General features: G+C 53.8%; 1 protein-coding gene across 1 annotated transcript in view; it reads right to left on the minus strand.

The window, feature by feature from the left end:
• Positions 1–10,895: 10,895 nt before the first annotated feature.
• Positions 10,896–25,570, minus strand: part of CORO2B (coronin 2B) — a 171,469-nt gene continuing 156,794 nt past the window's right edge. The window contains exons 4-12 of the mRNA XM_075535272.1: positions 24,420–24,569; positions 23,779–23,943; positions 22,953–23,069; positions 22,209–22,313; positions 21,524–21,620; positions 19,521–19,633; positions 19,144–19,234; positions 17,422–17,561; positions 10,896–12,687 (exon numbers count right to left, since the gene is read on the minus strand). Coding sequence (XP_075391387.1) covers positions 12,556–12,687; positions 17,422–17,561; positions 19,144–19,234; positions 19,521–19,633; positions 21,524–21,620; positions 22,209–22,313; positions 22,953–23,069; positions 23,779–23,943; positions 24,420–24,569 — 1,110 coding nt within the window. The 3' untranslated portion in view covers positions 10,896–12,555. The remainder of the gene's footprint in view (positions 12,688–17,421; positions 17,562–19,143; positions 19,235–19,520; positions 19,634–21,523; positions 21,621–22,208; positions 22,314–22,952; positions 23,070–23,778; positions 23,944–24,419; positions 24,570–25,570) is intronic.

A 25,570-nucleotide genomic window follows, 5' to 3' on the forward strand; every position in this document is an offset into this window, starting at 1 on the left:
ACCAACCCCCCTATTAGTGCATCGCACACTCGAGTTTCATATTTCCACTCAGTCATTTGGAGACACGGAGGAAAAGCCATATTAAGAAGTTTGACGCCACTATCTCTCCAACACACATACCAATCATCATAATTCTTGTGGGCGTGGCAGAGGAACTTCGGGGGGAATGGGGAGCGACTGGGGAGTCCAAGAAAGAAGAAAACTTGCTAGTAGCAGTGTGGTATGATTGTACACCTCTTCATAAGGTGACTGAATGACTAAATTGTATGATGTGTGAATTATATGCCAATAACACTGTCAGGACAAAGTCACCCCAGGACCCACCTGCTTTAGGAAATAAAGCCTGGCCAATACAACCCAAGTCTTTGTAGTCCCCCAGTCACCATTCTCTACTCACATTTCTCCCCAAAGAGAACACGTATTGTTTCCCATTGAGTCTTGCCTCCAAGCCAACCCACATGATGGAGTAGAACTTCCCAGCAAGGTTTTCTGTCTGCTCATCATTCTGGGAGCCGAGCACCTGGTCTTCCTGCACTGGAGCAGCTGGGTGGCTTGAACAGCCCACCTCTGTGTTAGAAGCTGAACACGAACCGTGATGGCACCAGGGCGCAGCAAGGTAACACACCCTAAATAATACTCCACGTCTGCCACTACCCATGGGGTTTTCAGTGGCGACTTTTATTTCTTCTTTCAGAAGGAGATTCCTGGATCCTCCCTCCTAGTGTCTGAGCCTGGAAACCCCCCGAAGCCTGCCCACCACAGAAGGCCAGTATTTGGGAAGCTGAAGGCATCCCTGTCAGCCACTGCACTAGGACAAACTGATGAGCGGCATGCTCCTGAGGAGCAAGGTTGGCGAGAGACTCTATCTTGCTTACTTGGGACAAGTTATCACGAGGGACCGATCCCCAGAGAACCTTTGTTTGGGGAAGTAGCAGGTCAACGAAAAAGATGGAAGCCCTCAACAAGATGACTCCCACAATGGGCTCAAGCCTCCCCACCGTGAGGGGGTAGCCTAGGACCGGGCAGCGTTTTATTTGTTTGGAACATTACTAATAACTGGTCGAGTTCCTCTTCCAGGACCCACCTCAGGGAGCAAAGCTGTGCTGTAGGATTCCCATCCACATAACTTCAAATTAGATCTGGAATTGCCTCATTCTTAAAAGGCTTTAGCATTCGCCCTACTTATGTCCGCTTCAGCCTCTGTGCGCAGAGTCCCCTTTCCTCTCCTTTCTCCTTTCTCCTCTCCTTTCGTTTCTCAAGGAGCCCTGGTGACGTAGTGGTTACAAGTCGGGCTGCGATCCGAATGGTTGGCTGTTTGAAACCCCCAGTGACTCCTTGGGAGAAAGACGGGGCTTTCTACTCCAGTAAAGAGTTGCAGCCTTATAAACTCGCAGGAGAGTTCTACCCTGCCCTTATGGGATCGCTGTGAGTCAGCATCGACTCGAAGGCAGTGAGTCTTCATTCCAAATTCTGCTTCATATCTTCAGCCGCCTCCCCTCCCCTCCCCTCCCCCACCACAATCCAATTCCCCAGAGCCTTCCCTTCTACCCCTAGAAGGGTCTATCAGGGTGTTTTCCTTAACAAAGACACTTCCTTCCCTAGAAGACTTCCTGGTGCCGGCTGATAAAATAATGAATTAATAGCAATATCGCTTAGCTGCTCACAGACAAGGCTGCCAAATCGTGCTTGTTCCTTTTGGGACATACGACCTGAGCTGGGTTTCTGGACCCACCTCAGCAAGGAGTGCTGTTTTCACATTGGGCTAAAGCAGTGGTGTTCAACCTTCCTCATGCCGCGACCCTTTAATACAGCTCCTCGTGTTGTGGTGAGCCCTAGCCATCGGAAAGATGTGTTTTCCAATGGTCTTAGGTGACCCCTGTAAAAGGATCGTTCGACCCCCAAAGAGGTCCCGACCCACAGGTTGAGAACCGCTCGATTGAAGCTTGGCCTGACACTTGAACCCCCAGCCACCCTGTTGGAGAACGATGAGGCTGTGTGCCCCCATCACGATGCACAGCCTGGGAAGCCCAGTGGAGCCGCTCACTCGGTCCTGCGGGGCTAGGAGCCTAATTGGACAGCAATGCATTTGGCCTTTAGCTGGGGCTGATGGGGAGAGGCAGCAGCCTGGAGCCTCAGGCTTGCGCCCATTACTTGAGAGGAAGACTGAGAGGGTGCTGTGTGTGGATGAGCTGGAGTGTTTCTGAGCTAGAACTTGAACGTATGTTCCAGCATATTCAGTTCCCTTTCCTTTGGGCTTTTTTTTTTAAGGAACATGAGAAATGTTCCTTGAATGTTAGTCCAATGAGCTATTGTTTTGAAGTCATTTTACTGGGGCTGTTACAACTCTTATAACATTCCGTACATCTATTGTATCAAGCGTGATTGTACATATGTTGTCATCAAAATGAGCTATTTTTGAGAATGAACTTGGTGAAGAGACTTCTAGGTCGGCTAGGCTTTTCCTAAGTGCTGGAAGCAAAAGACAAGCCGCAGCTGCTGTTTTTGCTGCCCTCCCGTGTGGAACATTATCTGCCCACGATAACCATCCTGAGGCAGTCAGGGAGGGCTGAGGAGGAACCCAGGGCCGCTCCGGGACCCACCTCCCAAGGTCTTCTCTTTGCCCGCGATAGCTTCTTCCCTCTCCTCCCTTCTCTGCCACCTGCACATGCCCCTCCCTGAAGGCCCGGTTCCCGCTCCTGAACACACCTGAGGGAGCCACCCACAGCGAATCCCTCCTGGGAATGATTGGCTCCCTGTCACTGGGGTGAGCTGCGGAGAGGAGTGCATCTTCCACTTGCCCATCTCCAACCGCACCGCACCACACTGCCACGGGAGCCTGAGTTCATGCGTGTGTTCTGCTGATAAGAATTCACGCACGGCACGGACACAGACCCTTTTTTTTTTTTTTTCATGAAATGCACAGGAATACTTCTTTGCTACTTTGTTCCATTCTCTTAAAAAAAAAAATACTGGTTTCGCCCATGCATTTGATTTCGTGGCCCATTAAGAATGACGGTTTCTTGAATCTCCCCTATATAGCATTATAAACTATATAGTCTGCCTTCCACCCCACCCTCCTAGGTTCAGCCCCCATCCCCAACCCCCATCATCTCACCTGGGAATACCCAGCCACGAGTGCAGGCCACCATGCAATCTCTAAGTCACTGTGGCTCTGCTGGTCCTTAGTCTCTTGGTTTAGTCTAAAGGGTGTCTTACAATGACAAAGCCTGGGGCAGAAGTCCTTCCTGGCCGGCCATCTCTCAGTCTCCACCTCCTGGGCGTCAGCTGTCCCCCTCTTCTCCCTCCCCCATCCCTGCCATTCCCTCCTCGGCACACCAAGCTGCCCATCTTCCCTGCCCCAGACGCCTTTCTGGTGTTTCTCTGGTGGAAGTCTGTCTTCATTCCAACATCCCAGGACGCCTTTCTTGTTTTCTGTGTTTTGATGGCTCCCACGCAAGGAGTCCTGGCGGCCCTGTTACCTCACTGAAAAATGGTGTTTGAACCCACTAGCCTCTAGGAGCCCATCTCTGTGTGTCAGAAACAGGTGTGTGTGGGTGGGTGGGGGGCATTCTTTTTTTTAACAATTTATTGGGGCTCATACAACTCTTATCACAGTTCATACATATACATACATCAATTGTATAAAGCACATCTGTACAGTCTTTGCCCTAATCATTTTTTTCTCCTCTTTTCTTTTTTTACATTTTATTAGGGACTCATACAACTCTTATCACAATCCATACATATACATACATCAATTGTATAAAGCACATCCATACATTCCCTCCCCAATCATTCTCAAAGCATTTGCTCTCCACTTAAGCCCCTTGCATCAGGTCCTCTTTTTTTCCCCCCTCCCTCCCCTTTCCCCCCTCCCTCATGTGCCCTTGGTAATTTATACATCATTATTTTGTCATATCTTGCCCTATCCGGAATCTCCCTTCCCCCCCTTCTCTGCTGTCCCTCTCCCAGGGAAGAGGTCACATGTGGATCCTTGTAATCAGTTCGGGTGGGGGGTATTCTGATCTCAACACCCCTCCCCCACAAGGGGCAGTTCTACTATGTCTTATAGGGTCTCTGGGACTCAGAATCGAGCTGGTGGTTGGGGTTTGGCCTGGCTTGACATGACTAGTATCATAGAGGAGTCCTGGTGTGTGGATTATGTATGGAGCTGTCAAGGTCAGTGCTCTGAACCCATCGCTGCTCCTTAGGGCAGGGGTTCTCAACCTTCCTCATGCCACGACCTTTAATATGGTTCCTCATGTTGTGGAGACCCCCAACCATAACATTGTTTTCGTTGCTACTTCATCACTGTCATTTCACTACTGTTACGTATCAGCGACCCCTGTGAAATGTCGTTCGACCCCCAAAGGGGTCTCCATCCACAGGTTGAGAACCACTAACTTAGGAGAAAGAGGAAACTTTCAAAAAAAATAAACCCAACTCACTGCCATAGCCTCGATTCAGCCTCACAGCCCCCAGTAGAACAGGGAAGAACTGCCCCAGGGAGTTTCTGAGATAGCAACCCTTCACAGGAGTAGACAGTCTCATCTTTCTCCCAAGGAGTGGCTGGTGACATTGAACTGCTGACTCTGTGAATCATATCCAAACACCTATGTCACCAGTGCTCCTGTTGCGAGAAAGAGGTCATGGGAAACTGAGGTGGGGCTGTCTACTTCCACAAATATTTAAAGTCTTGGAAATTCGATGGCATTATCTACTCCATCCTACGGGGTTATTATGAGTCAGCTGGGCTTGCATGGCTCATCCACTCACTGCCATTGAGTCAATTTCCACTCAAAGTGACCCTGTAATAGGACAGGGTAGAACTGCCTTGTGGGTTTCTGAGACTGTAGCTCTTTTCAGGAGTAGAAAGCCTAGTCTTTCTCCCTCGGAGCAGCTGGGGTTTTTGAACTACTGACCTGGCAGCTAGCAGCCCAACGCATAACCACTAGGCCACCAGGGCTCCTACTTGATGGCTGTGAGGTTTTATTCCCTAATATCGTACTTCAGAAGATTCCCAGTAGGGATTGGCACAGCGACAGTAGCAATGGCCTCAAATGTAGCAGCCACGGATGGCTCAGGGCAAGGTAGCATTTCCTTCTGCAGGTGCAAGGGATCTCTGTGGGCAGAACCAACTCCAGGGCACCGAAGAACACCAAAGTACTGAACCCACAGAATGGTCATCACTGATTCCTGTGTCTGCCCTCCTCACTGGATCACAGCTCCCAAGGATTAACTGTATGTTGATCCTTCCCATGTCACCAGTCCGTAATACAGTAGTGATTGCATGTTGGGTTATTAACTGCAGGGCCAGCAGTTTAAAACCAGCAGCCACTGTGTGGGAGAAAGAAGAGGACACCCATTTCCATAAAGAGTTACCGGCTCAGAAACCCACAGGGACAGTCCTGCCCTGTCCTATAGGGTCGCTGTGGATCAGAATGACTAGGTCGCAGGGCGTTTGGTTGGGTTTGGTCCCTAACAGATTGTCAGTAATCAGCAGACATTAATTGAAAAATTAGCAAAGGAACACCATTCTTCAGTTTCAGTTTCTCATTAATCACAATCCCCGCAGCCCATCTGGTTCCAATCCCTCTGGCCACTTCAGTGATCCAGTTACAGGTGGGCACGGCAGGTGGGCGAGGAGGGTAGATTTTAGAAATGCTCATTGTTGATTTTATTATTGTCCTGAAGTTACCTTCTCCCCACTCCAGTCAGAGGTGTATGTTGCCTAAATGTGGGGGTGGGTGGGGGTGGAGTCAGTGCCTACGTATGTATTTAAAAATGCAGACATACAGAAAAGTAGAATTCCCCTTTCATCCCCTAGCCCTGAGATCATCCATGCCCACCGCCTCTTTTTCTCGGCCCTGCAAGCACACTTTCAGTAGAAAGTTGATGGGAGTCACTTGGAGAGGAACCTTGTCTTGTTCTGTTCATTTTAATCTCAGCACTGAACACTAGAAGCAGTGAAATCAGGGGACAAATATTAGAGAACGGGACACTTGAAGGAAAACAGTCTGAAATCTCTCTGAAGACAGAGAGAAGAAGAAATAACCCGTTTACACCATCTTTACAAAGGCCCCCGAGGAGCCTCGGTGGTGTAGTGCTTACATGCTGGGCTGTGGTCCGCAAGGTCAGCAGTTTGAAACCCCCAGCTGCTCCCCGGTAGAAAGGCGGCTCTTTCTACTGCTTTCAAGAGCACTGCCCCGTTCTATAGGGTAGCTACGAGTCGCTCAATGGCAGTGAGTTTCGTTTTGGCTTTACAAAGAACTTAGCCCAGAGGAGGAGCAGATAGGTCCGTTTCAAGTATCTTAAAAGGCGGTTGGGAGACCCCTGCTGGGTGGGGGGCTTTCACACAACTCTGTCAAGGCTCCCAAGGGGCAGCATCCAGGTCTTGCGGTGATAAAATAACGAGAACCCCACAAACCTGTTGTCCATCTGACTCACGGCAGCCCCATGCACTGCAGAGTAGAACCATAGGGACGTCAAGACCCTAATGTTGGGGAAGCAGAGAGCCAGGCCTTTCTTCCGTGGCATCGCTGCGTGATTTCCAACGGCCAGCGTTTCAGTTCGTAGTCACGCATTTTAACCTTTTGCCCCACCCAGGGGCTCCATTCAGTGGTAAGAGGGCCCAGCAAGGTGCTGAAGAACTGTCTCCTCTCTGTCAGTTAGTCAAAGGACATTTGCTAAGCAGAGGGTAGTCAGCTATCCCAGCTCCCTAGTTGAGGGTCCAGGCACCCTGGTGATGAAATGGTTATACGATGGGCTGCCATCCTCAAGGTCAGTAGTTAGAAACCATCAGCCTACCCAGTGGAGAGAGGGGGGTGGGGGCAGAAAGACAGGGCTTTCAACGCCCATAAAGAGCCACAGTCTCAGAAACTCACAGGGCAGTTCTACCCTGTCCTGTAGGGTATCTATGAGCCAGCGTCCACTGGATGGCAGTGAGTGGTTGGCGGTCCTTTGTAGGCCAGGGACACTGTGTCATAAAACCTCTGTGGAGTGCCCCGGATCTGATGGCAGGGATGGACCAACTCCCATGCCAGTTCTGGTCCCTTTTCCAGATGTCAGCTGACATGCGGCCCCCACCTCCAATCCCACACCCATGACCAAGGATGTCAAGCTCAGCAAGCTCTTTCACAACAGTGTTTCCTTGGCACCCAGTGACTGCAGTCCCCAGCCCTGTCACCACCCTGCTCAGCCTGGGCCACTCGCCCCCAAGCCCTCAGCTGGGCTCCCTGCTCCAAAACTGCTTCTAAAAACTTTTCCCTTCAACTGCTGGGTGCCCTGAGTGAAGCTAGCTTCCCCACGCAGAGATTCAGGGATTCCTGGTTGGGGCCAGGAGTGAGACCTTGTACACAGCTCCTGTTTCTTTCATCAGTAACTTCCTGATACTTTGGCTTTGACCTCATGAGCCCCCACTGGCCTGGGCTGGGATCATCTGGACTGCGGACGCCTGCCAGCCCCTGCTCCCCCGCCCCCTTCATTGTCCCTCTCCTTTCTGCTGCCTCCTCAACCTCAAGCCACACCAGATTGCAGATTCTTCTGGCAGAAAGGGCTCCTCCCTGTCATTGTCCTCAGAGGGAAACTGCACAAGGTCACCGAGCAGGTTAGGGCCTGGGCTGGGACAGGAAAGCAGAGCCAGACTGCAGTTCTCCAGGGAGCAGGGCCTGGCAGGCTCTCTGTGGCCTTGCCTGGAGTCAGAGAAGGCAAGACGTGCCCTCGCCGGGATGCTCCTTGCCCACAGGCCAGCGGACGACCTGGCTGCTTTCTGCTGAGCCTCCTTTCTCCTAGGTTGAGGAGCCCTGGTAGCTTAGTGGGCTGCTAACCATAGGATCAGCAGTTCAAAACCACTAGCCTCTCTGTGGGAGAAAGATGAGGCTTTCTGCTTCCAGAAAGGGGTACAGTCTCGGAAACCCAGAGATGCAGTTCTACTGTCCCAGAGGGCCTCTTGTGAGTCAGAATAGACTCAATGCCTGTGGGTTTATGAGTGTTCTCTCACCCACTTGGCTACTCTGTGTACTTGCTTCTTTGACATGAGGCCCCGGTCTCTTGTGGTGGGGCCACTGATTCACTTGGGGTGGGAGGTGGCAGAAGAAGCCCATCTCAGGAAAAAAAAAGGTAGGGGTGGGGTGGGGCTTGATGAGAAGACCAGATCTCGCCACCTGCCAGCTGGATTGAAACTTCTAGCAAGCTCTTCCTGGTGTTTTGAACCTTGCCACAACCACGGTGACCTTGAAACTCGGGGTCCCCATCTCCCCCCTCTTACCTGAGGCCCCTGCTCTCAGTTTGTCCAAGCTAGTCACACTAGCATCCCACTGCCAACGGGGTTTGCTTTTGAAGAGGATGCCGGCCAGGGCAGCCCTTAACCCAGGGACTGGGTGGTGACGGTGGGGCAGGCTGCCTGGACCTCCCCAGCCCTGACCCTGTCGATGCTCACCTTCTTTCTGAGTGAGACTGGCCCATTTATTCTTGTGCCAGAATTAAAATTCCAAGGGCGGAGAGGCTGTAGATTGTTCCCAAATAGGAAACACACATACCCAGAGAACAAGGAGCTCCCACCAATGTCCCAGAGGGGGAGTCCCCACTTCCCCGTGCCACGGACCTTCAGCCTCCCACCCTGGGGTTGGCAGACTCAGAGAAGGAGAATTTGGTAATGTGCCCTGTGGTTAAGTGTCTGCTTCTACTCCAGGCAGGCGCCCTCCGTGAGTAGGAAGGCTGGGAGCCAAGAGCCTGGCGGCGGTGGTGTTTTCGATATGACATCATGGGCAGCTTGCGCAGCACCAGGAGAGAATCTAAACATTCCAAGTCTGCCCTGGGCCTTCAGCAGGCTGGCCGCATGCGAACCCAGCAGTCAGCTGATCCCAAACCACGTCCATCTCCCCACTCTCCATGCTGAATCCAGCCAAGGGCCGACACACACATCAGTCTCCTGGGGTTCGGTGTCCTGACCACTGGCCGGAAGTTCCTGAAGGGTAGGCCTGGCTCCTTCCCATTTCTGGGACCCCAATGCCTAGTGCTGAGCAGGTCCGGTTAGTGCATATAAATCTAATTAGCTGTCAAGGGGTAGGACGAGGAGTTGTAGGCGTGTCCGGGGCAGGAGGGGGGTGACTGTGCAGGGGTGTTACACATTTCACCAGAGAGGAGCAGAGTCTGGAGTGGAGCGTCATGTCTCCTCATCTAGAGCAGAGAAGGGAGCGTGGCGAGGGCTATCACTCCCCCTGCTAGAGGGATTCCCACTCCTAACAGCCCGCCGAGACGCTAAGTCTTCCAGAAGCCGACAGCCTCGGCTTTCTCCTTCAGAGCAGCTGGTGGGTTTGAACCATCAACCTGGCCATTAGGAAACCCTGTGATGGACTAGGCCAAATTGGCAGAGAAGTCAGTATGCTACGTCAGGCGTGGGAGATAGTCATGGATGTGAAAAACTAATGGGTACATAAACAAAGGAAAAGGGATTACTCGGGAGGAAATGAAGTTTGATCTTGACCTTGGACAATTTCTTCAAAATTTTGGATTGGCATGGCGAGAACTTCTGACTTTCTCTAGCATCACGAGTGGGAAGGGAAATCACCAAGGCTGATTTCTATGAGGTGGAGGTCAGACATGGCTTCTCTTTTTAACCTTGTCTCCTACTCTGACGCCAGTCTTCTCTCCCCACGGCCCTCTCTTCTCCTCTGCTGGAATAGACTATTGGATTAGGGAAGAAACAGTACAATTCAGGATCAGGAATAATTCTGGATACAGTTCTTGACCAAAGCAGCTTTTCCTTGCTTTTGCTGTCCAGCCCTGCTTGGGGCCTTTGCAGGCAAAGAGGGACACACTGACCTCTGTGTGGTCAGCAAGTCACCTGGGTGGTCTCCTGGCGAGCTGCGGTGCCTGTCTTTAGCGTTACTGCTCCTCCTCTCTGTCTCCCTTTAAGCCTAGTGGATGGCATACTGACCAACCCTCTCGTTAGGGCTCCATTACCTTATTTGCATGGTCGCACCCCATCATTTTGTAGGGGTCCCACGACTGTCGGAAGCAGAGCTGGGAATGGAGGACTTCTTCCTGGTCTGTAGGGTCCAGCCGCTGCGCCTCCTTCATCGCGTCTCCGCTCTCAGATGCCATTGCCAGGAGCATGCGACTACTCTGTCTCTGGCCTCCAAAGAGCCCAACCCTCCTGTCCCCCTGTGACACCAACCGAGTGAAGTAGAGTATGACACTCCCAAATGGGAAGAATAAGAGGTCCAATTACTTAAAGTGGCTGTGAAAACGGAGAGACGGTGTAGGTAACAAACCAAAGCCCAGCTCGCTGCCACTGCGTCAATGCTGACGCATAACGACCCCCTGGGCGTTCCTGAGACTAACTGTTGGCGGGAGTAGAAAGCCGTCTTTTCCCCTCAGAGCTGTTGGTGGTTTAGAACTGCTGACCATGAGGATCGCAGCCCAGCTAGTAACCACCGCACCACCAGGGCTCCCGAGTGTATGTAATCGTGCTTTGTAACCCATCCCAAGGAAAAGCCCTGGTCTACCCCCAGCTCCAGCACAAGGCTGGGATGCCCATGGAATCATGGTAAGGCAGGGGTTTTCAACTAGGAGTGGCTTTGAACTCCCAGGGTCTAGGGTTCATTTGGCAGTGTCTGGGAACAAACCTGGGGTGGGGGGCAGTTACAGGCACCTGGTAGGTGGAGACCTAGGGTCCTGCTAAACATCCAGCCCCCTCGACAAAGAGATCTCTTTCTGTAGACAATGAAAGGGTGGCATTACCTCTGCCCAGAAGGACGGACGTCGGCCATCCTTCCAGACAGGTGAAGGAGCCTTGAGCAACAGAGGAGCTGCCCATTAAGAGTCCCGTGCTGGCACGCGCAGGGACCGGTGGGTGAAATGAGACGGCCACGCCCAGGTTGGAGAAGTTGAAAACCTTTTATTTCAATTCTATCCTTGGAGGCAGCATAGATGACCACAGAAGACCACGCAGGTCGATGGGGAAGAAGAAGAAGACAAACAGAAGCTCCGGGAGTAAACGGGAGAGAAGATGACGCAGGCTCGCTGCTGGGCTGGGGTGAGAGACCCTGCTATAGCAGGCCGGGGCCCTGGAAGGCTCAGAGCGTGGAAGCCCAAGCCTGTGCGGCCAATCCACAGGAGAAGCAAGCATGGGCGGTGCAGTGGCCTGGTAGCTCCCAGCCAACCAGTGTGACAATGAGCGCCCCCCCCCCCCCAGGCCGGAGCCCAGGCCTGTCTGCCACTCTTCTGAGAGCATTGTTTATGGGGTCTGAGGGGGCTAGCGGAGAAGAAAGAAACGGGTTAGATGGAATGTGACCTCGCACAGGGTTGTGGGGCTTGGGGCTACTCTTCTCAGTTGCCTCGTCTGTAAAATGGGGGGTGATGCTCCCTAGTGGGGAGGGGAGGCTCAAATGAGATTCTGGGTGTGGAAGAACTGAGTCAACTTTAAAGTGCTCTACTGGGGTGGAGGGCTGCGGTCACTCTGTGTGTAAGGCTGTGCGCGGCTGGGAGGCCGGTGCAGAGGCTCCCTGCTCTGCCTTCCCCAGGGCCAGCCTTCAGCCCCAGGCAGGCAGAGATGGGGTGGGGGTGGGGCGGGGAGGAGCGGAGAGCGGGAGCCAGGGGGGTCTGGGGCACCCAGTGTGAGGGGCCTTAAGGGTGATGGGAACGTGGCACATTGGCACTACTGGTGTTGGGCAGATGGCAGAGCTGGCTTGGCATCCAGTTCTCATTTTCACTGGCAAAGCCCACAAAGGGAATGGCATCCCAATACAGCGAGGCAGTCCCTGGCCCCTGGCCCCTGGGGCTGGGCACTCGGGCCGGGTCCCAGGCCCACTACTGACTTGCTGGGTGACCCAGAAAGTCATCTCTCCATCACTCAGTCTGTCATCTGTAACATGGGGATGTTAGTCCCCACCCTGCCCACCCCACACCCCACAAACGACACAGGATAAGACTGCACAAGAGCATTCAAGAAAATCCTGGGAAGGCAAGGAGTCACTATGGCCTTGGTAAGCAATCCTCTTAATTCCCTGAAAACAAGAGAGGTGGGGCTGGAGACAGACTCCGGCTACCAGGGTTGCCGAGAGAAGGGAGTGTGGGTGTTGGGGTGGGGGTGTGCAGGGGGGAGGAGAACTTCAGCTGACACCTGAAAATGCAGCTTTGTGGCCCCATCAGTGACGCTGTGAGCGCTGATGGGGAGCGCTGGAGTGCCATGGCAGCCCCCATCCGCAGGGGCAGAGTTCAAGTCCTAAGTCTAGCTGGGATCCCTGGTTCAGTGAGGACAGCCCCACAGGGAGTCTGTGGTCTTTGTCCTGCTGAGCGCCAGTCCAGGCTCCTGGGTGTCAGGCTAACGGGCTGCCAGCATTGGGTCTTCAGGAGAGGCTGGGGACTTTTATTAGCATGAGGTCAAGAAGTCAAAGGTCAGCTTCCAGTTTTTGAGGTGGTAGGTGGGTCCGCAGGTTGGGTCCCCACCAGCTCCAGGCCTGGGTCTGTCTCTGGGGTCACTGGAGAAGGGGGCGTTCAGGGGCGAGTAGAAACAATGGAGAGACGGGCTGAGAAAGCAGCCCCGCCTGCCAGCTACAGGTTCTTGGGACTGTTGCGTAGGTTTTTCAGTTCCAGCTGCAGCTGCCGAATGCGGATGTCCTTCTGCGCCAGCTCCTCTTTCAACCGCCGGATCTCGTCCTGCTGCCGGAAGAACATGCGGAGGAGCTGGGGTAGATGGGGAGAGTGGCCCATGGAGAGCCAAGGGGAGAGAAGATGAGAAGGTGATTCCCCTAATTGGTTTCCAGACCCCTGCCCCCAGCCCTATCCCCATTCCCCCCCCCGGCCCCCGCTGTCTCACTCTCCCTCCATATTCTTCCCATCTCATCCCTGGGCCTCCCACCCAAACCAAACTCTCTGTCATGGAGTCGATACCGACTCCTAGTGACCCTACCAGACAGGGGAGAACTGCCCCTGTGGAAATCTCAGACTCTGCTTCTTGACGGGAGTAGAAAGCCTCGTCTTTGTCCCGTGGAGCAGCTGGGGAGTTTGAACTGCTGACCTAGTGGTTAGCAGTCCAATGCATAACCACGACACCACCACAGCTACAGCATTTTAGCACCGTGGGCAATTCATGGTCTGTGTGCTCACCCAGCCTGACCTCTGTGAGGGAGGAAGCAGAAAGTTCCAGCCCAGGCCCCCCTGCCTCATTCCATCAGGGTCCCTGAACAAGGGGAGAAGCCACGGAGGCCAATTTTCCAAATACCGCCAGACTTACCATAGATGTAGATGGGCCCAAAGCTAACATTTTGTTTCCAATTCTGGATGGAAACCGTCCTGAAACATTTTTCACCCCTCCCTTCTTCCGAAGACTGAGAATATGCAGGGCTCTCGCTTTTCTATGCGGGTGACACAGGGCCGCCATCCACAACCCCACCCCAATCCCGTTGATTCTGAGGCATGGCATTGCCGTGCACATCAGAATCAGACTGTGCTTCATAGGGTCTTCAGTGGCTGATGACTTGGCAGTAGATCACCAGGCCTTTCTGCTGAGGCACATCCGGGGGGACTGGAACTAGCTATCTGTTTGGCTCCCAGGGAATCCAGATCTACTATAGGATGCCTATAGATTCATGTACTAGAATAGCCAGGGGACAAAATATAGGTATCTTGATAGTCTTTGACTTAACTGACTCCCTGGATTCACCAGCCTCTCCATTCCTTCTGTGGAGACACCAGATGGTACAACTGAAAGATTAGAGGTTCGTATCTACCTAGAGGTGCTTTGGAAGAAAGGGCTGGTGATCTATGTCTGAACAATCAGCCACTTAAAACCCTATGCCACGGGGGTGTCCCAGAGTTGGAGCCGAGTCAGCCTGCTGGCAACTAGTCCTGAGCATCCCTTTGATCAAACACACTGACAGATGCTCCGGAAGCGCAGAGGCCTGGAAGCCAGCAGGCCACACAAGGTTTCCCATACACTTGAGTTGGATGTGACCCAGAGTTAGGCATAAGGGCTCTCAAACTTCCTGGTATGAATCGCACTTGCTATCTTAATTACATGATTGAATGAAATATGATACAAGCTGATAATATATAAGCACAGAGGAGGATGGTATATATATAAACATATATATATATACACACATACATAGACATATATGTAGATAATACACTAAGTTGAATGCTTTAGAAAGTCTTGATAACGTGGCTCTCTTAAAAACAAATTGCTGCTGAAGGAGACGTGGCTGATCAGAGCGGTAACAATCACGAGATGGTGTGGTAGCGCTTACTCAATTTTGCCCCGTTTATCAAGACCTTTGAAATGATAGGCTGCCAAGGATGAATTCTATCGGGTGGAAATTAGACCCCAGTAAATCTCTCCTAAAGTAAGCACAGGGACAATGTTATAACCATGAGGACTTGTGCTTCCAGATTGGCACTAAATTCTTGTTCCAAAGAAAGAAAGAGCTTGTTGTTGTTAGGCACCATTGGGTCGGTCTGGCCCGCAGCGACCCTCTGCACAAGAGAAGGAGACACTGCCTGGTGCGGCACCGTCCTCACAATGGCTCCTGTGCCTGAGCCCAGGGCTTCAGCCAGGTGTCACTGCCCCTTCTTGAGGGCCTTCCCTCCTCCGCTGCCCCTCTCCTTCTCCAGGGACCGGTCTACGCTGACAGCAAGTCCAAAACAGGTGAGACGAAGTCTTGCTGAGGTCTGCTTTATAGGGGAAAGACATGGCCCACATTACAGCCAGGCAGGGCAACCTGGCACAGAGCGTCTGGTGCCCCATCAAAAGATAAGGAATGAACTTCTAGCTGTCACATTTTAGATGAAAACAAAACTTTCAAACAATGTATGTGCCATTTTTATGACCCCCTTTTAAACACTGAGTCAAAGAAATCACCACCGAACCACCAGCCCTGGTTACACCTGATCAGAGGGATGATAGGCGACTTATCCCTATACCCCAAATGCCCCTCCACTCCTGTGTCTGCCATAGTCTCAAAAATAAGTAAATGCATGTTCTTTGGTCAGCTGAAAAACACAACAAAAACATGCCAGCTTTATTGAAGTATACTTCACATATCCTAAAATTCACTCATTTTAAGGGTGTCATTCAAGGATTTTCAGTGAATGTGCAGAGTTGGTCAACTGGAATCTCCTCCCTCCGAGGGCCAAGCTATATCGGATGCCTCTTCATAGTCAAACCTGGTGGGGCTCTCCCTCCTAACGGGGCCTTATCTACAGTGATGGCTGGCCCTGCGGTGAAACCAGCGGTGGCTGGTTCGGAGTGAGGGTTTTCTTCCAGCGGAAGCTGCATGAGCTTCAGGTAAGGTTGGGGGCATTGACTTTTCCTAGCCAAGGCCCTTTTTAAATTTCCCTCCTGGTTCATAGTTTTGATTCACATAGACTGCAGGTTATTGCTACTCTTTCCGACTACGATTCCACCCTGCTCTCTCTACATCCAGTAGAGGCTGGACCCTGATGAGGCTCACGTGGGCGAGGGAAGCAGCCATGCACTTGCTCAGGGAACTTTCATTTCTAATGGTCGAAGTACATATAACGCAACATTTGCCAATGTAAGATGTTTCACATGTAAAATTTAAGATATTCACACACGTATATAGCAACATGAATATATGTAGATATACACATGTATGTGAATGTATCTACGTGTGTATATATGTGTATGCATATATGAAATGTCAAATCTTTTAAAATGTAGAAAGATTGCTGTAAACGGGTTCATTTCAGTTTGACTCCCCGCTGAAAAGGTGTGTGCGCGTATGCGTACACATACACACACACACACACACCCGCAGTACATCTGGAGTCAGAATCTGCAGTTTAACATGATCCCTATGTAGTTCTTATGTATCCTCAGGAATCAACTGAGGATCTTGTTAAAATGTAGCCTTTACACTCAGTGGGGGGTGGGAGGGGTGAACTGGAGGAAAAAGCCCAGTCAAGAGCTCAGCTTCCACACCTGACAAGGGACTCTGGTTTGTTCTCCAGCCCCACCTTCCCGGGATTATGATGTAACCAGGCCCCTGTGTGACGCTTTATCCACACCTACATGCCTCGACATCCCTCTCTAACTGCATGTCCATATATTTTAGGGCCATTACCAATGGCTAATCTCCCCTGCAGTGCCCAGAAACCCTGAAGATGGGCAGTTGTCTACTTGTTGTTCATAATGAGGACAACCGAAAGTTGTCTCGCAAAGACCTCAGCCTGCTGGTATTCACCCCTTCTTCTCAAGTGTGGGCCGGACCTAGTAATGCGCTTCCAACACCTACAGCTTGGCACAGGCGATGGGTTGTCACTTAGATGACAAGACTCTGGGCATCCCCTGGACCCCTTCCCTAGCGCATGCTCGCTCTGTGTCCCCGCCGCTCGCTTATTCTGGGAAAACCCGGTGTCGTGCTGCGAGCTTCCCCGTGGAGAAGCGCACGTGTCGACCCACTGGGGAAGACCTCTGGCCAACAGCCTGGGAGGACACACCTCTTGTGGGCCGCCACATGCATGGAGTCGGACGAAGACCCCTTCCTCCTCAGTTGAGCCTTCAGAGGTAATGGCAGCCCCTGGGGACGGTTCCGCGGGCACCCTGAGGGAGACCCTGAGCCCGAGGCTCTCGCAGAAACCGTGCGATCAGAGATGTCTACGTGGGTGGAAGCCATCTGTCCATCCACTTTTGAGGTCATTTGCAATGCAGTAAGAGAGAGTTGGCCTCTGCGGGCATGTTAAGCTAAGCCACGTCGGGACGCTCTCTACTACTTTTCGTATTTCATCTCCCCGTTTGACTAGCGAGGGAAACTGCTTCGGAAAGGGCAGGACACTTGCTTGAGCTGAACCGGGAATCCAACAGAGGTGGCCCGTGCGGCCCGCTCTCCTTCAGCATTCTGAGCAGCTGCGAGAACTAAGCTGTAGTTCGCTGGCGCTGGAGTGGGTGTTGGAAGGAGAAGCCTGGGGGGACGAGGCTCCACTATAGCCACTGCTCCTGAGAGAGCCACTCCCATTCTGGATGATGCTGAGGACAGCTCGTAAACACCCGGCCTGCTCCACAAAGACAGGAAATTGCCAGACCCTATCACTGCCAAAACGCCTGGGAGGTCGGCAGGGCCGGGAGACACAAGACTGGGTGTGTCGTGTCTCTCCTGTGCTTCTCCCTCCCTCCCCCATTACTGAGAATTTATAGCTCCCATAATACCACATGAAAGGGATTGGCGAGGAAACATGTGCCACTGTGGGGTGGCGAGTTTGAAATTTGAGGGGGTGGGGTCCCCATATGCTCCTCCTCTCCTGAGGATTTATTAGGGTCCGAGGCGATGGAAGCCACGAGCAGGCTGCTAGTCACTGAGAGAGAAGAGCGCCAGCCTGCAGAAGGCCTGATGCCCGTAACTGAAATGCAAAGGTCTTGCTCTTCCAGGGCCTGTGGAGATAGTCATGTACAGTCCTTACCTCGTTCTCTGTCCTGGGTGGGACATTTTCTAATAGATCGATCCCATTGACTACCACGCTCTTCTTTTCTTTGATGGGGGCCTTGAACACCATATTGGAGGGCTTCTTATAACCTTCTTTCAAAGACATCAGCACCGGATCTGGGGAAGACAAGGAAGGGTTCTCACGGCCAGTTCAGCGAGCTCACCAGGACCTGGTGTCCTTTGTCCGTGTCACGCTAGACAGGCTGTCAAGGAGGTGGGGAGTTTAAAGAGGAGGAGACACACTGGGAAGTGGGGAGAGCTGGGTGGGAGGCAAGGCGAGCAGTCTCCTGGCCTGCTTGGGGGTTGGATTCAGTCAGGTGGACTTGGGATCCTTGGCCTTCATACACTCTTGACGCTTGGATTTTGGGGGGGTTGGCTCTTTGATACCAAGCTGGCAAGAGGGTGCTGTAGACATCAGGAGGCCACCAAAAGAAGTGCGATGCTGGCCAAGACCAAAATCTTTGAACAAAGGCTTGCTCCTCCAATCCTACTGGCCATAAAAGTGCTTGTGGAAGGTGGACTGGCATGGGGACAGGATTGGCATGGCTGGAGCTGGGCTGGGCTGGGCTCGGGAAAGATCTGGCCAAGTGCAAATGTATGGGAACATCTTCTTTGGCGGTGGCACCTGTGACATCTCTTTGTTCCCATGATGCCCAGTGGCATTAGGAAGGCCATCCAACGCCCTACACTGTGCAGACTGCTGTCTGATTCTGGTGTGTTACCAGAGGACCCTGGAAAGTGGGTGGGTGGCGGGGGAGTGGGGGAAGCAGATGCCAGGAACCCTAGGGTGATGCATCAACATTTGGGGGACACCAACTTGGGCTCAGACACCACTAGGCCCTCACTATCTGCAATTCCCACCACATCCTCCTGGTTTTCTCAGCCTCTGGTGGGGGAGCCCATCTTCTCTATTAACAGATAGGCTCACTGTCAAAGAGAAGCAAGTTCTAGAACAATGGTTCTCGACCTTCCTAATGCCGCGACCCTTTCATACAGTTCCTCATATTGTAGTGATGCCCCCCCCCAACTGTAACATTATTTTCATTGCTACTTCAGCACTGTCATTTTGCTACTGTTATGAACCAGGCCACCCCTGTGAAAGGGTCATTCGGCCTCCAAAGGGGTCACGACCCACAGGTTGAGAACCACTGTTCTACAAGGAGGGACAAGTAGGTGCTCCTAACCCACGGCCACCCATGTGTGAGGTTGAGGGCCACCGGTCCAGTGGATCTTTGTGATGGCGTCTGGCTCGGGCTCAATGATGCTGAGGAGGGCAACAGTAGCCGCAGTGGTCATGACATGCTCGGCAGGGTGCTGAGTCTGTGCATGGGATGTATCCTTGGCTCTTCAAGAGCCCATGAAGGAGGTCCCAAGCATTCCTACTTCGCAGAGCCTCCAGGTGGTTGCAGGAAGGCTGCCTTTGCCATAAATCCTGGGGCTAGTCCCCCCTCTGCTCCAGAGCTGACTCTCCCCATCCCCAAAGGTAAGGGTCGGACTAGAGGACCCTTGTCTCTGCCAGAGACTTGCAGCTCTAGGAGTTGAGAACCCCTCTTTGCCGAGCTGGCGTTCCTATGCCGAATGGAGGCCAACCCAGGCCACCATCCTTTGTCCTGCCCTAGGAGAGGGCCCAGGCAATGCCCTCAGCAGGGCTCTGCCCCCCCAAAGCCAAGGTTCTGAGAAAGCCCATGCCTTTGGGTACCTCTGTTGATGCCTCCCAGCCACTCATCGGGGGTCAGAGCTGGCTCCGTTCCTGGTGTCATGGGGTAAATGTCTTCCTGATAGGAGTCCGACTGCAGCACAGGGAACAGAAGAGTAGACAGATGGGGGGCTGCTGAGAAAACCCTGCTCTGTAGCCAGACCTCCAACCTTGCCTCCTGCTTTCCTGCCCTCGTTCGCGTCCCCAGCTGGTGACCCCCACCCTGTATTCATCCGCAGGCCAAACTGCCCACCTCTCCACTGCAGACTGGACCCGAACGAAGACCTCAGTCCACAGGTCCTCCCTTTCCCTGGGTTCCCCCAGCCTGCAAGCTAGGGTTCAATGCAGGGGCCCCTGGGAGGCCAGGCTGCTGCACTCACCCTCCGGGGTACGATCATGGAAATGGGCTCGATCAGGCCCTTGAGCGTCACCAGCTTGTAGAAGCGGAACACCTCGCAGGCTGACACATCCAGCCCATGCTTGGGCATGACCCCTGTGGACGGACACATGGCTCCCATGGGGTCTCAGAACACCCCCCCCCCCAACTTCCCATGTTCTCCCTCCTCATTTTCTTCCCCCTTCCATGTTCTTCCTCCTCTTCCATGTCCTCAGCCAAGGGAAAGGCAGAGGTGGCAGGTGCTGGCCCAGGCAGACAGCAGTGAGTGGGCTGGAGCCTCTAGAATCAGGGTTTGTCTCTGGATGGTAACTGCTCAAATCAGCCCCTCCCGGCAAGACCTGTCTCTAAAGTTGGGGCCTTTTAGGAGTGGGAGAGTCTGCGCAGATATGTGCGTTTTGTTCACCCCTTTTGTAGAGGAGACTCTTGAGGGTTATAGAGGCAGGGGCTTGCTCAAAGTGACAGAGAAAGGCAGCATCAGGGCCACAGAGTGCTGCCTTCTGAAATGAATTGGCTTTCCTAAGGCTAAGTGTCTCTGGTCCTCCAAAGTTCACTGCCATGAAGTCAAGTAACCTTACAGGACAGATTAGAATGGTTCTATTGCATTTCTGAAACTGTAAATCTTTACTGGAGCAGATAACCTCATCTTTTTTCCTTGGAGTGGCTGGTGGGGTTTGAACCACTGACCTTGCAACTACCAAGGAAACAAGAGGGGGAGACTATTTTCTGGGATCCTAGAGCTTTAGCCATCACAAAGTTTATGCTCTATGGTATGTCTTTCAGTTCGCTCTCTCTCTCTTTCTACCCCCTGTGTTTTGTACTAGCCATAATGCTCCTAGTGAGCACACATGACCAGGAGGCAGAACTGTGTGTTTCAAGAGTACACATTTGGGAGCCAGACAGACCTGGGTGTAGATTCTGCATCCACCACTCTTTCTGGCTGGGAGTCACCTCCCTCCACTGCCAGACCTTCCTTGACCACTTGATCTACAAGTGGCCCCCAGCTCCTCTCTGTCCAACCCACCCATTTGATTCTCGGTCTAGAACCATCTGGTATTTTTTTTCTTAGTTGTTTATAGTCTGCCTGCGGAATGTAAGCCTCATAAGAGCAAGGTCACATTCTGTTTTGTGTACAGTGGCATCCCAGGGTCTAGTATGAAGTCAAGCACAGGGTTCCATATAGGGCCTTCTATAGAGTCTAGCACAGGGGCTAGGTCAGGGTCTAACTCACAGTTGGTGTCCACTAAGTGTTTGTTGATCAACTCAATGAAGCAGCAGGGGAACCAAGTGCTCTGCCAGGGCTTTGTCCACATAGTGTCTACTCTTTGCAACAACCTTGCAAGGTTGGTTCGAGATCCCCCGTTCTCTAGATGAGGAAACTGAGACTCCGACAGAGGCTCAGTGCCTGATGAGGTCAAACAGGAACCAGGCTTGACTCCAAAGCTCAGGTGGCTTCTTACGTGATTTGATGAAGGCATGAAGGTGAGTGACAGAACATTTGGGGCAGGTGAAGCCCATGAAAAGATCATTGGCACCTCGGGTTCATCTCTGGGGCTTTGCCGTTGGTCACCGAGGTGGACTCTCATCGCCTTCCAGCGCTGGCATCCCTGGAGCTGGGGAGCAACTTGGGCCCAGGGAAGAGACAGACCTTGTCCACGGTTCTCATCCTGGTTCTGATGCTAGGTTGCTGGGTGACCCTGGCAAGTTACTTCTCCCTGGGCTTCAGTGTCTCCCCTGTGAAACGATAGGCTTGGGCCAAGCACCCCAGTGCCTGTCTGAGTTTCACCCTAGCTGGTGAGGGGCTTGGCCAGGGCTGATCCGCCGTTCCCGTTTTACAGCTAAGGAGACGGAGGTTCAGCAGCGTTGACACCCCTGGCTTAAGCGAACTCCTCAGAGGAGTGAGGGGCCACACTCCTCCTATGCCCTACTGCTCCCCGTGATGAGCACGGGGCTGAACGGAGGGGTCAGAAAGCTCCGGGCTTCTCTTACCGAGGCCTTTCTGTGGAGCTGGAGATCGGAATTCCATGAGATAAGTCAGGTAGGGCTTCTCAGAGCTGATCTCGTAATACCGGATGTTTCCGTCCCCCTGGGGGCAAGGAGAGAGGGAGGTGAGCAAGGTGGGGAGGGGCCTTTAGAGAGCTGAAGAGAGCCCCCCACCCACTGCGCCTGAGAGCCAGTCAGAAAGCCAAGGAGAACCTGGCGGGCTGCGTGTGCGTCCCGTGTGTGCGCGCGTGTTTAAGAGTGCTCGGACATCCTCCCAGACATGTCTGGCGGGGGCCTCATTTCCGTTTGGATCCTTGTGTCAAGGTGGAAGCCGCTGCAAGCACCACCGTGAAGGAATCCTCAGCCGCTGGCTGAGTGAGAAGGAGTCCCTTGTTCCGTGGGACGAGGGGGAGGCTGGTGCCCAGGGACAGAGGCTGGGTCCGGAGGAGGACAGAGAGGTCAGCCCAGCTCTACAGGGTGGGCTTGTCTTCACCATGACATGGACTGGAACCACCACCCCGTGCTCGGTGCGCAGAAGGCCCCACAGAGCCTACTGCCTCTCCCCGTCCTCAGTGTTGAGCTAGGTGGTGGGGTGGGGGTACACTGGGGAGGGTCTCAGAGGCAGAAGCCTGGGCACAATCAAAGCAGGGGGTCTCCCATAGGTCTCCCCAGCCCCCCTTCTCCTCGCTACCTTTCCAGCCAAGTAGAGCATGTGCGTATCGGCGTCATAAAAGGGAAACAGGAGGCCGGAGAGCCCGTCGATTTCCTCCTCGATCAGGGGCATGGACAGGTCCTCCTGTGGGCAGGAGAGGGGCATGACTGGCCTGGCTGGCACCTCCTCTCCCCAACCCTGGCCCAGCCCCCAGAGCTCAATCACCAGTGCATCCCAGGCACCCCTCAAAGGGGTGGGGACAAGGCAGAATTCCTGGTTGTCAAAATCAGCCCAGCACCAAAGAAAGGACTTGCCCTCAGCACTCAGGCCCGTGGCCTTGAGTTGCCCTTGATCTCTCTGGAGCTCAGCTTGGACTTGGCCACATCTGGCAGGTGCGGCTGGCCCTCATCCCTAAAGGCCTTGTGTGTCTCATCTCTGCAGAGGAAGCTCAGCTGGTGGCATGCCAGGAGCTTGTGTGCCACGGGCTCCTGACCTTCAGAAGAAATGACCTCTGTCTGGGGGAGGCCCAGGGAGGCTTCGTCATCCAAAGCCCAGCAGGCAGCTCCCGGCTCCCAGACCCTCCCTCTGCGCCTCCACTCCCACCCCCCCCCCACCCCCAGTTCTGGCCTGCTGTGTCCGCGGCAGCTCTTGCCAGAACACAAGACCTTCACACAATGCCTCTTGTCCACATCCCTTGTTTAACAGTTGGGGACACAGCCTGGCGCCTCTGCTCTGGGTGAGGTGGGGGGCACGGAGACCCAAGTGGTACTTTCGGCCGCTGACCTGGTCCCAGAGGGCGATCTGTCTCGTGTTCCATCTGGACACACCAGTGGTGAGAAGCCGCTTCAGGTTCCCCAGGAACACCACCCGGTTGACCCTGTGATTTTTGCAGTTGGCCTCCTGGAGGGGACAGAGAGGGCAGGATGAGCAGTGCCCTGGAGGGCTCTTCCACGCTTCTCAGAGACATTCCTACAAGACTCGGCTTCCTCCTTTGGAAGAGGTCTTTGCAGATGCACCTAGGGGTCTTGAGCTGCGGAGCTGACCCTGGATTATCTTGTTCGCAGTCTCCTTCGCCAAACTCCAGGGATCCTCACAGGAGAGGGAGATCACAGTGGCTAGGTCGGGATACTCGTGGCGACTCTATAGGACAGGGTAGAACTGCCCCTGTGGATGTTCCAGACCCTGACTCTTTATGGGAGTAGAATGCCTCGTCTTTCTCCTGTGGAGCAGCTGGTAGTTTCAAACCACCAACCTCATGGCTAGCAGTCCAACCGTAACCCACTCTGCCACTGTGCCTCCAGGGCTCATATCAACGTGAAGGCAGTAGGTGAGTAAGACTGGGAAGCAAGGAGAGACCAGAGCAATGAGGTTACAAGCCAAAGGAACTTGCATTCACCAGACGGCAGAAGAGGCCAGGGATGGGTTCTCCTCAAAACCTCTGTAGTAGGGGCACTTCGTAGCCTCCAGAACCCCCAGAAAAGAAATGTCCTGTTGTTCCCAGCTGCCAGGCTGTGGTGACTTGTTACAGAAGGAGGGGAAAGGCCCAGCTTTCCCTCAGGGCCCCCGGGGCCTTGCCCTGCCCCCGCTCCTCACAAAGTCGGGGCTCCACCTGCAGAATGAGGCCCGAGCGGGGTTCGATGACTCGCAGCTTCTTGTCCTTGCACGTGGTGGTGAGCAGGCTGCCGTCTGTGTTGAAGGACATGCAGAGCACCACATCCGTGTGGCAGTCGATCATTTTCACAGGTTCGCCCACGTCCAGGTTCCAGATGAGGACCTGTGGGGGCGGGGGGGGCAGGAGGGCAGGAGCCCTGGTTGGCCCCCTATGGCAGCCAGCATCCAGGGAGGGTCCCTCCCTCCCCTCCCTCCCCTCCCTCCCCTCCCACAGAGCCTGGGATGGGCTGGTGGATAAGGGGCCCACTGAGTTTCACCACTGTGCGGGCCCAGCCTGAGCTGTTTCTGAATTAAGCAAGGGCATACCCGAAGTGGGGGCTGGGGTGGGAGCAGCACGGCAGCCCTGCTGGCTCCGTTTCCCATTGGGGGCAGTGGCCTTGGACATGGGGGCGTGGAGTTGCCAGAGAAGGCAGCCAGGGTGCCGCCAGTCTCCGCAGAGGACACTGGGGCACTGGGGCGCACAGCAGCGAATGAATGAACAATGTGACAGTCCTGGGTAGCGTGCTGCAGAAACACAACCGCATTCCCTACAGGACCTCCCAAGAGACCGGTGCGGGCCTCGCCGCCTGGGCCACGCACCTTGTAGTCATAGCCAGCACTGAAGAGGATGTTGTTGGTGGTGGGGTGCCACTCGACCAGCCCCACGCGCCGGCTGTGCCCGTGCAGCTGCAGGAGCGCCTCCGTCATGTTCCGCTTCAGCCCGCCCTCAGGAATCTCCCAGATCCGCACCTGCAGATGGACGGAGGCCCCAGCTGGCTGGGCAAGACCAAGGCCAAGCTTGGCCAAGGCCAAGGCCAAGGCCAGAAGCTCCCTAGGGGAGGGGAGAGCGGGGGGGGGGGACTTGCTCTCTGTACCAGGCCCTCCCAGGTGAGGCCTCAACTGACTCAGGGCGGCAGGAAGAGTGCCCTGACTGAGGCCTCTGGGAACAGTGAGGCAGGGGGTGGGGAGTGCCCCATGTGTGGCTGTCTTGGGAGCCAGGTCCCACCAAGCTCAGCCATCGTGTCATATGACAAAGCCTGTCTCTGCTTCCCCTTTGCACTCCTTTTAGAGAATCTGCCTTCCCCCCATCTCTCCTCTGCCTTAGCATCTTCTCTCCCTGACTACAGAGGGACCCCTGAGCCGAGGAAATGGATCCAGGAGATTGAAAGCCCCTCCTGAGGGACGGCAAGGCACTGGGGCTGGAACTGAATGCACGGGCAGAGCCTGGCTGGCTTCCATTGTTGACGCTGATGAAGCAGCAGAGAAAGAGGAGCTGCAGAAGGGAGCACGCTGCAGAGAGGAGCGGCAGAGGGACCCCACCTCTGGCCCCGAGAGAGAGGCTGAGCTGAGCGGTGCTCTGCAATCCCAGAATTCCACTGCGGGGCCCGTTGACCCAACTCCTGGCAGCCCTGTGGGTGTGGCTGATCTTTCGGAAGCAGATCGCCAGGCCAGTCTTCCAAGGCACTTCTAAGTCAACTCAAATAGCCAATCTTTTAGTGAGGAGCCCAGTTCTAAATGGTTTGTGTTGTCCTAATTCCTGATGCAAGCCCCTATTAGCTAGTCAATGATAATTCTGAATGCTCTGAATTAACATAAGAGACAAAGACAGTTCTGCGGACAGGGGGCTGGAAAGTGAGGGTGCATACAGAGCATTCATTCCTGCGCTGGGTTCTCTTTCTTGGCTTTCCCCATAGACTGGTGGGGTGAGGGACCATAGGGTTAGTTGTCCCTGACTCTTGGCAAACCCATGG

Source organism: Tenrec ecaudatus, chromosome 17 (assembly GCF_050624435.1).
Source record: "Tenrec ecaudatus isolate mTenEca1 chromosome 17, mTenEca1.hap1, whole genome shotgun sequence".
Lineage (NCBI taxonomy): Eukaryota > Metazoa > Chordata > Mammalia > Afrosoricida > Tenrecidae > Tenrec > Tenrec ecaudatus.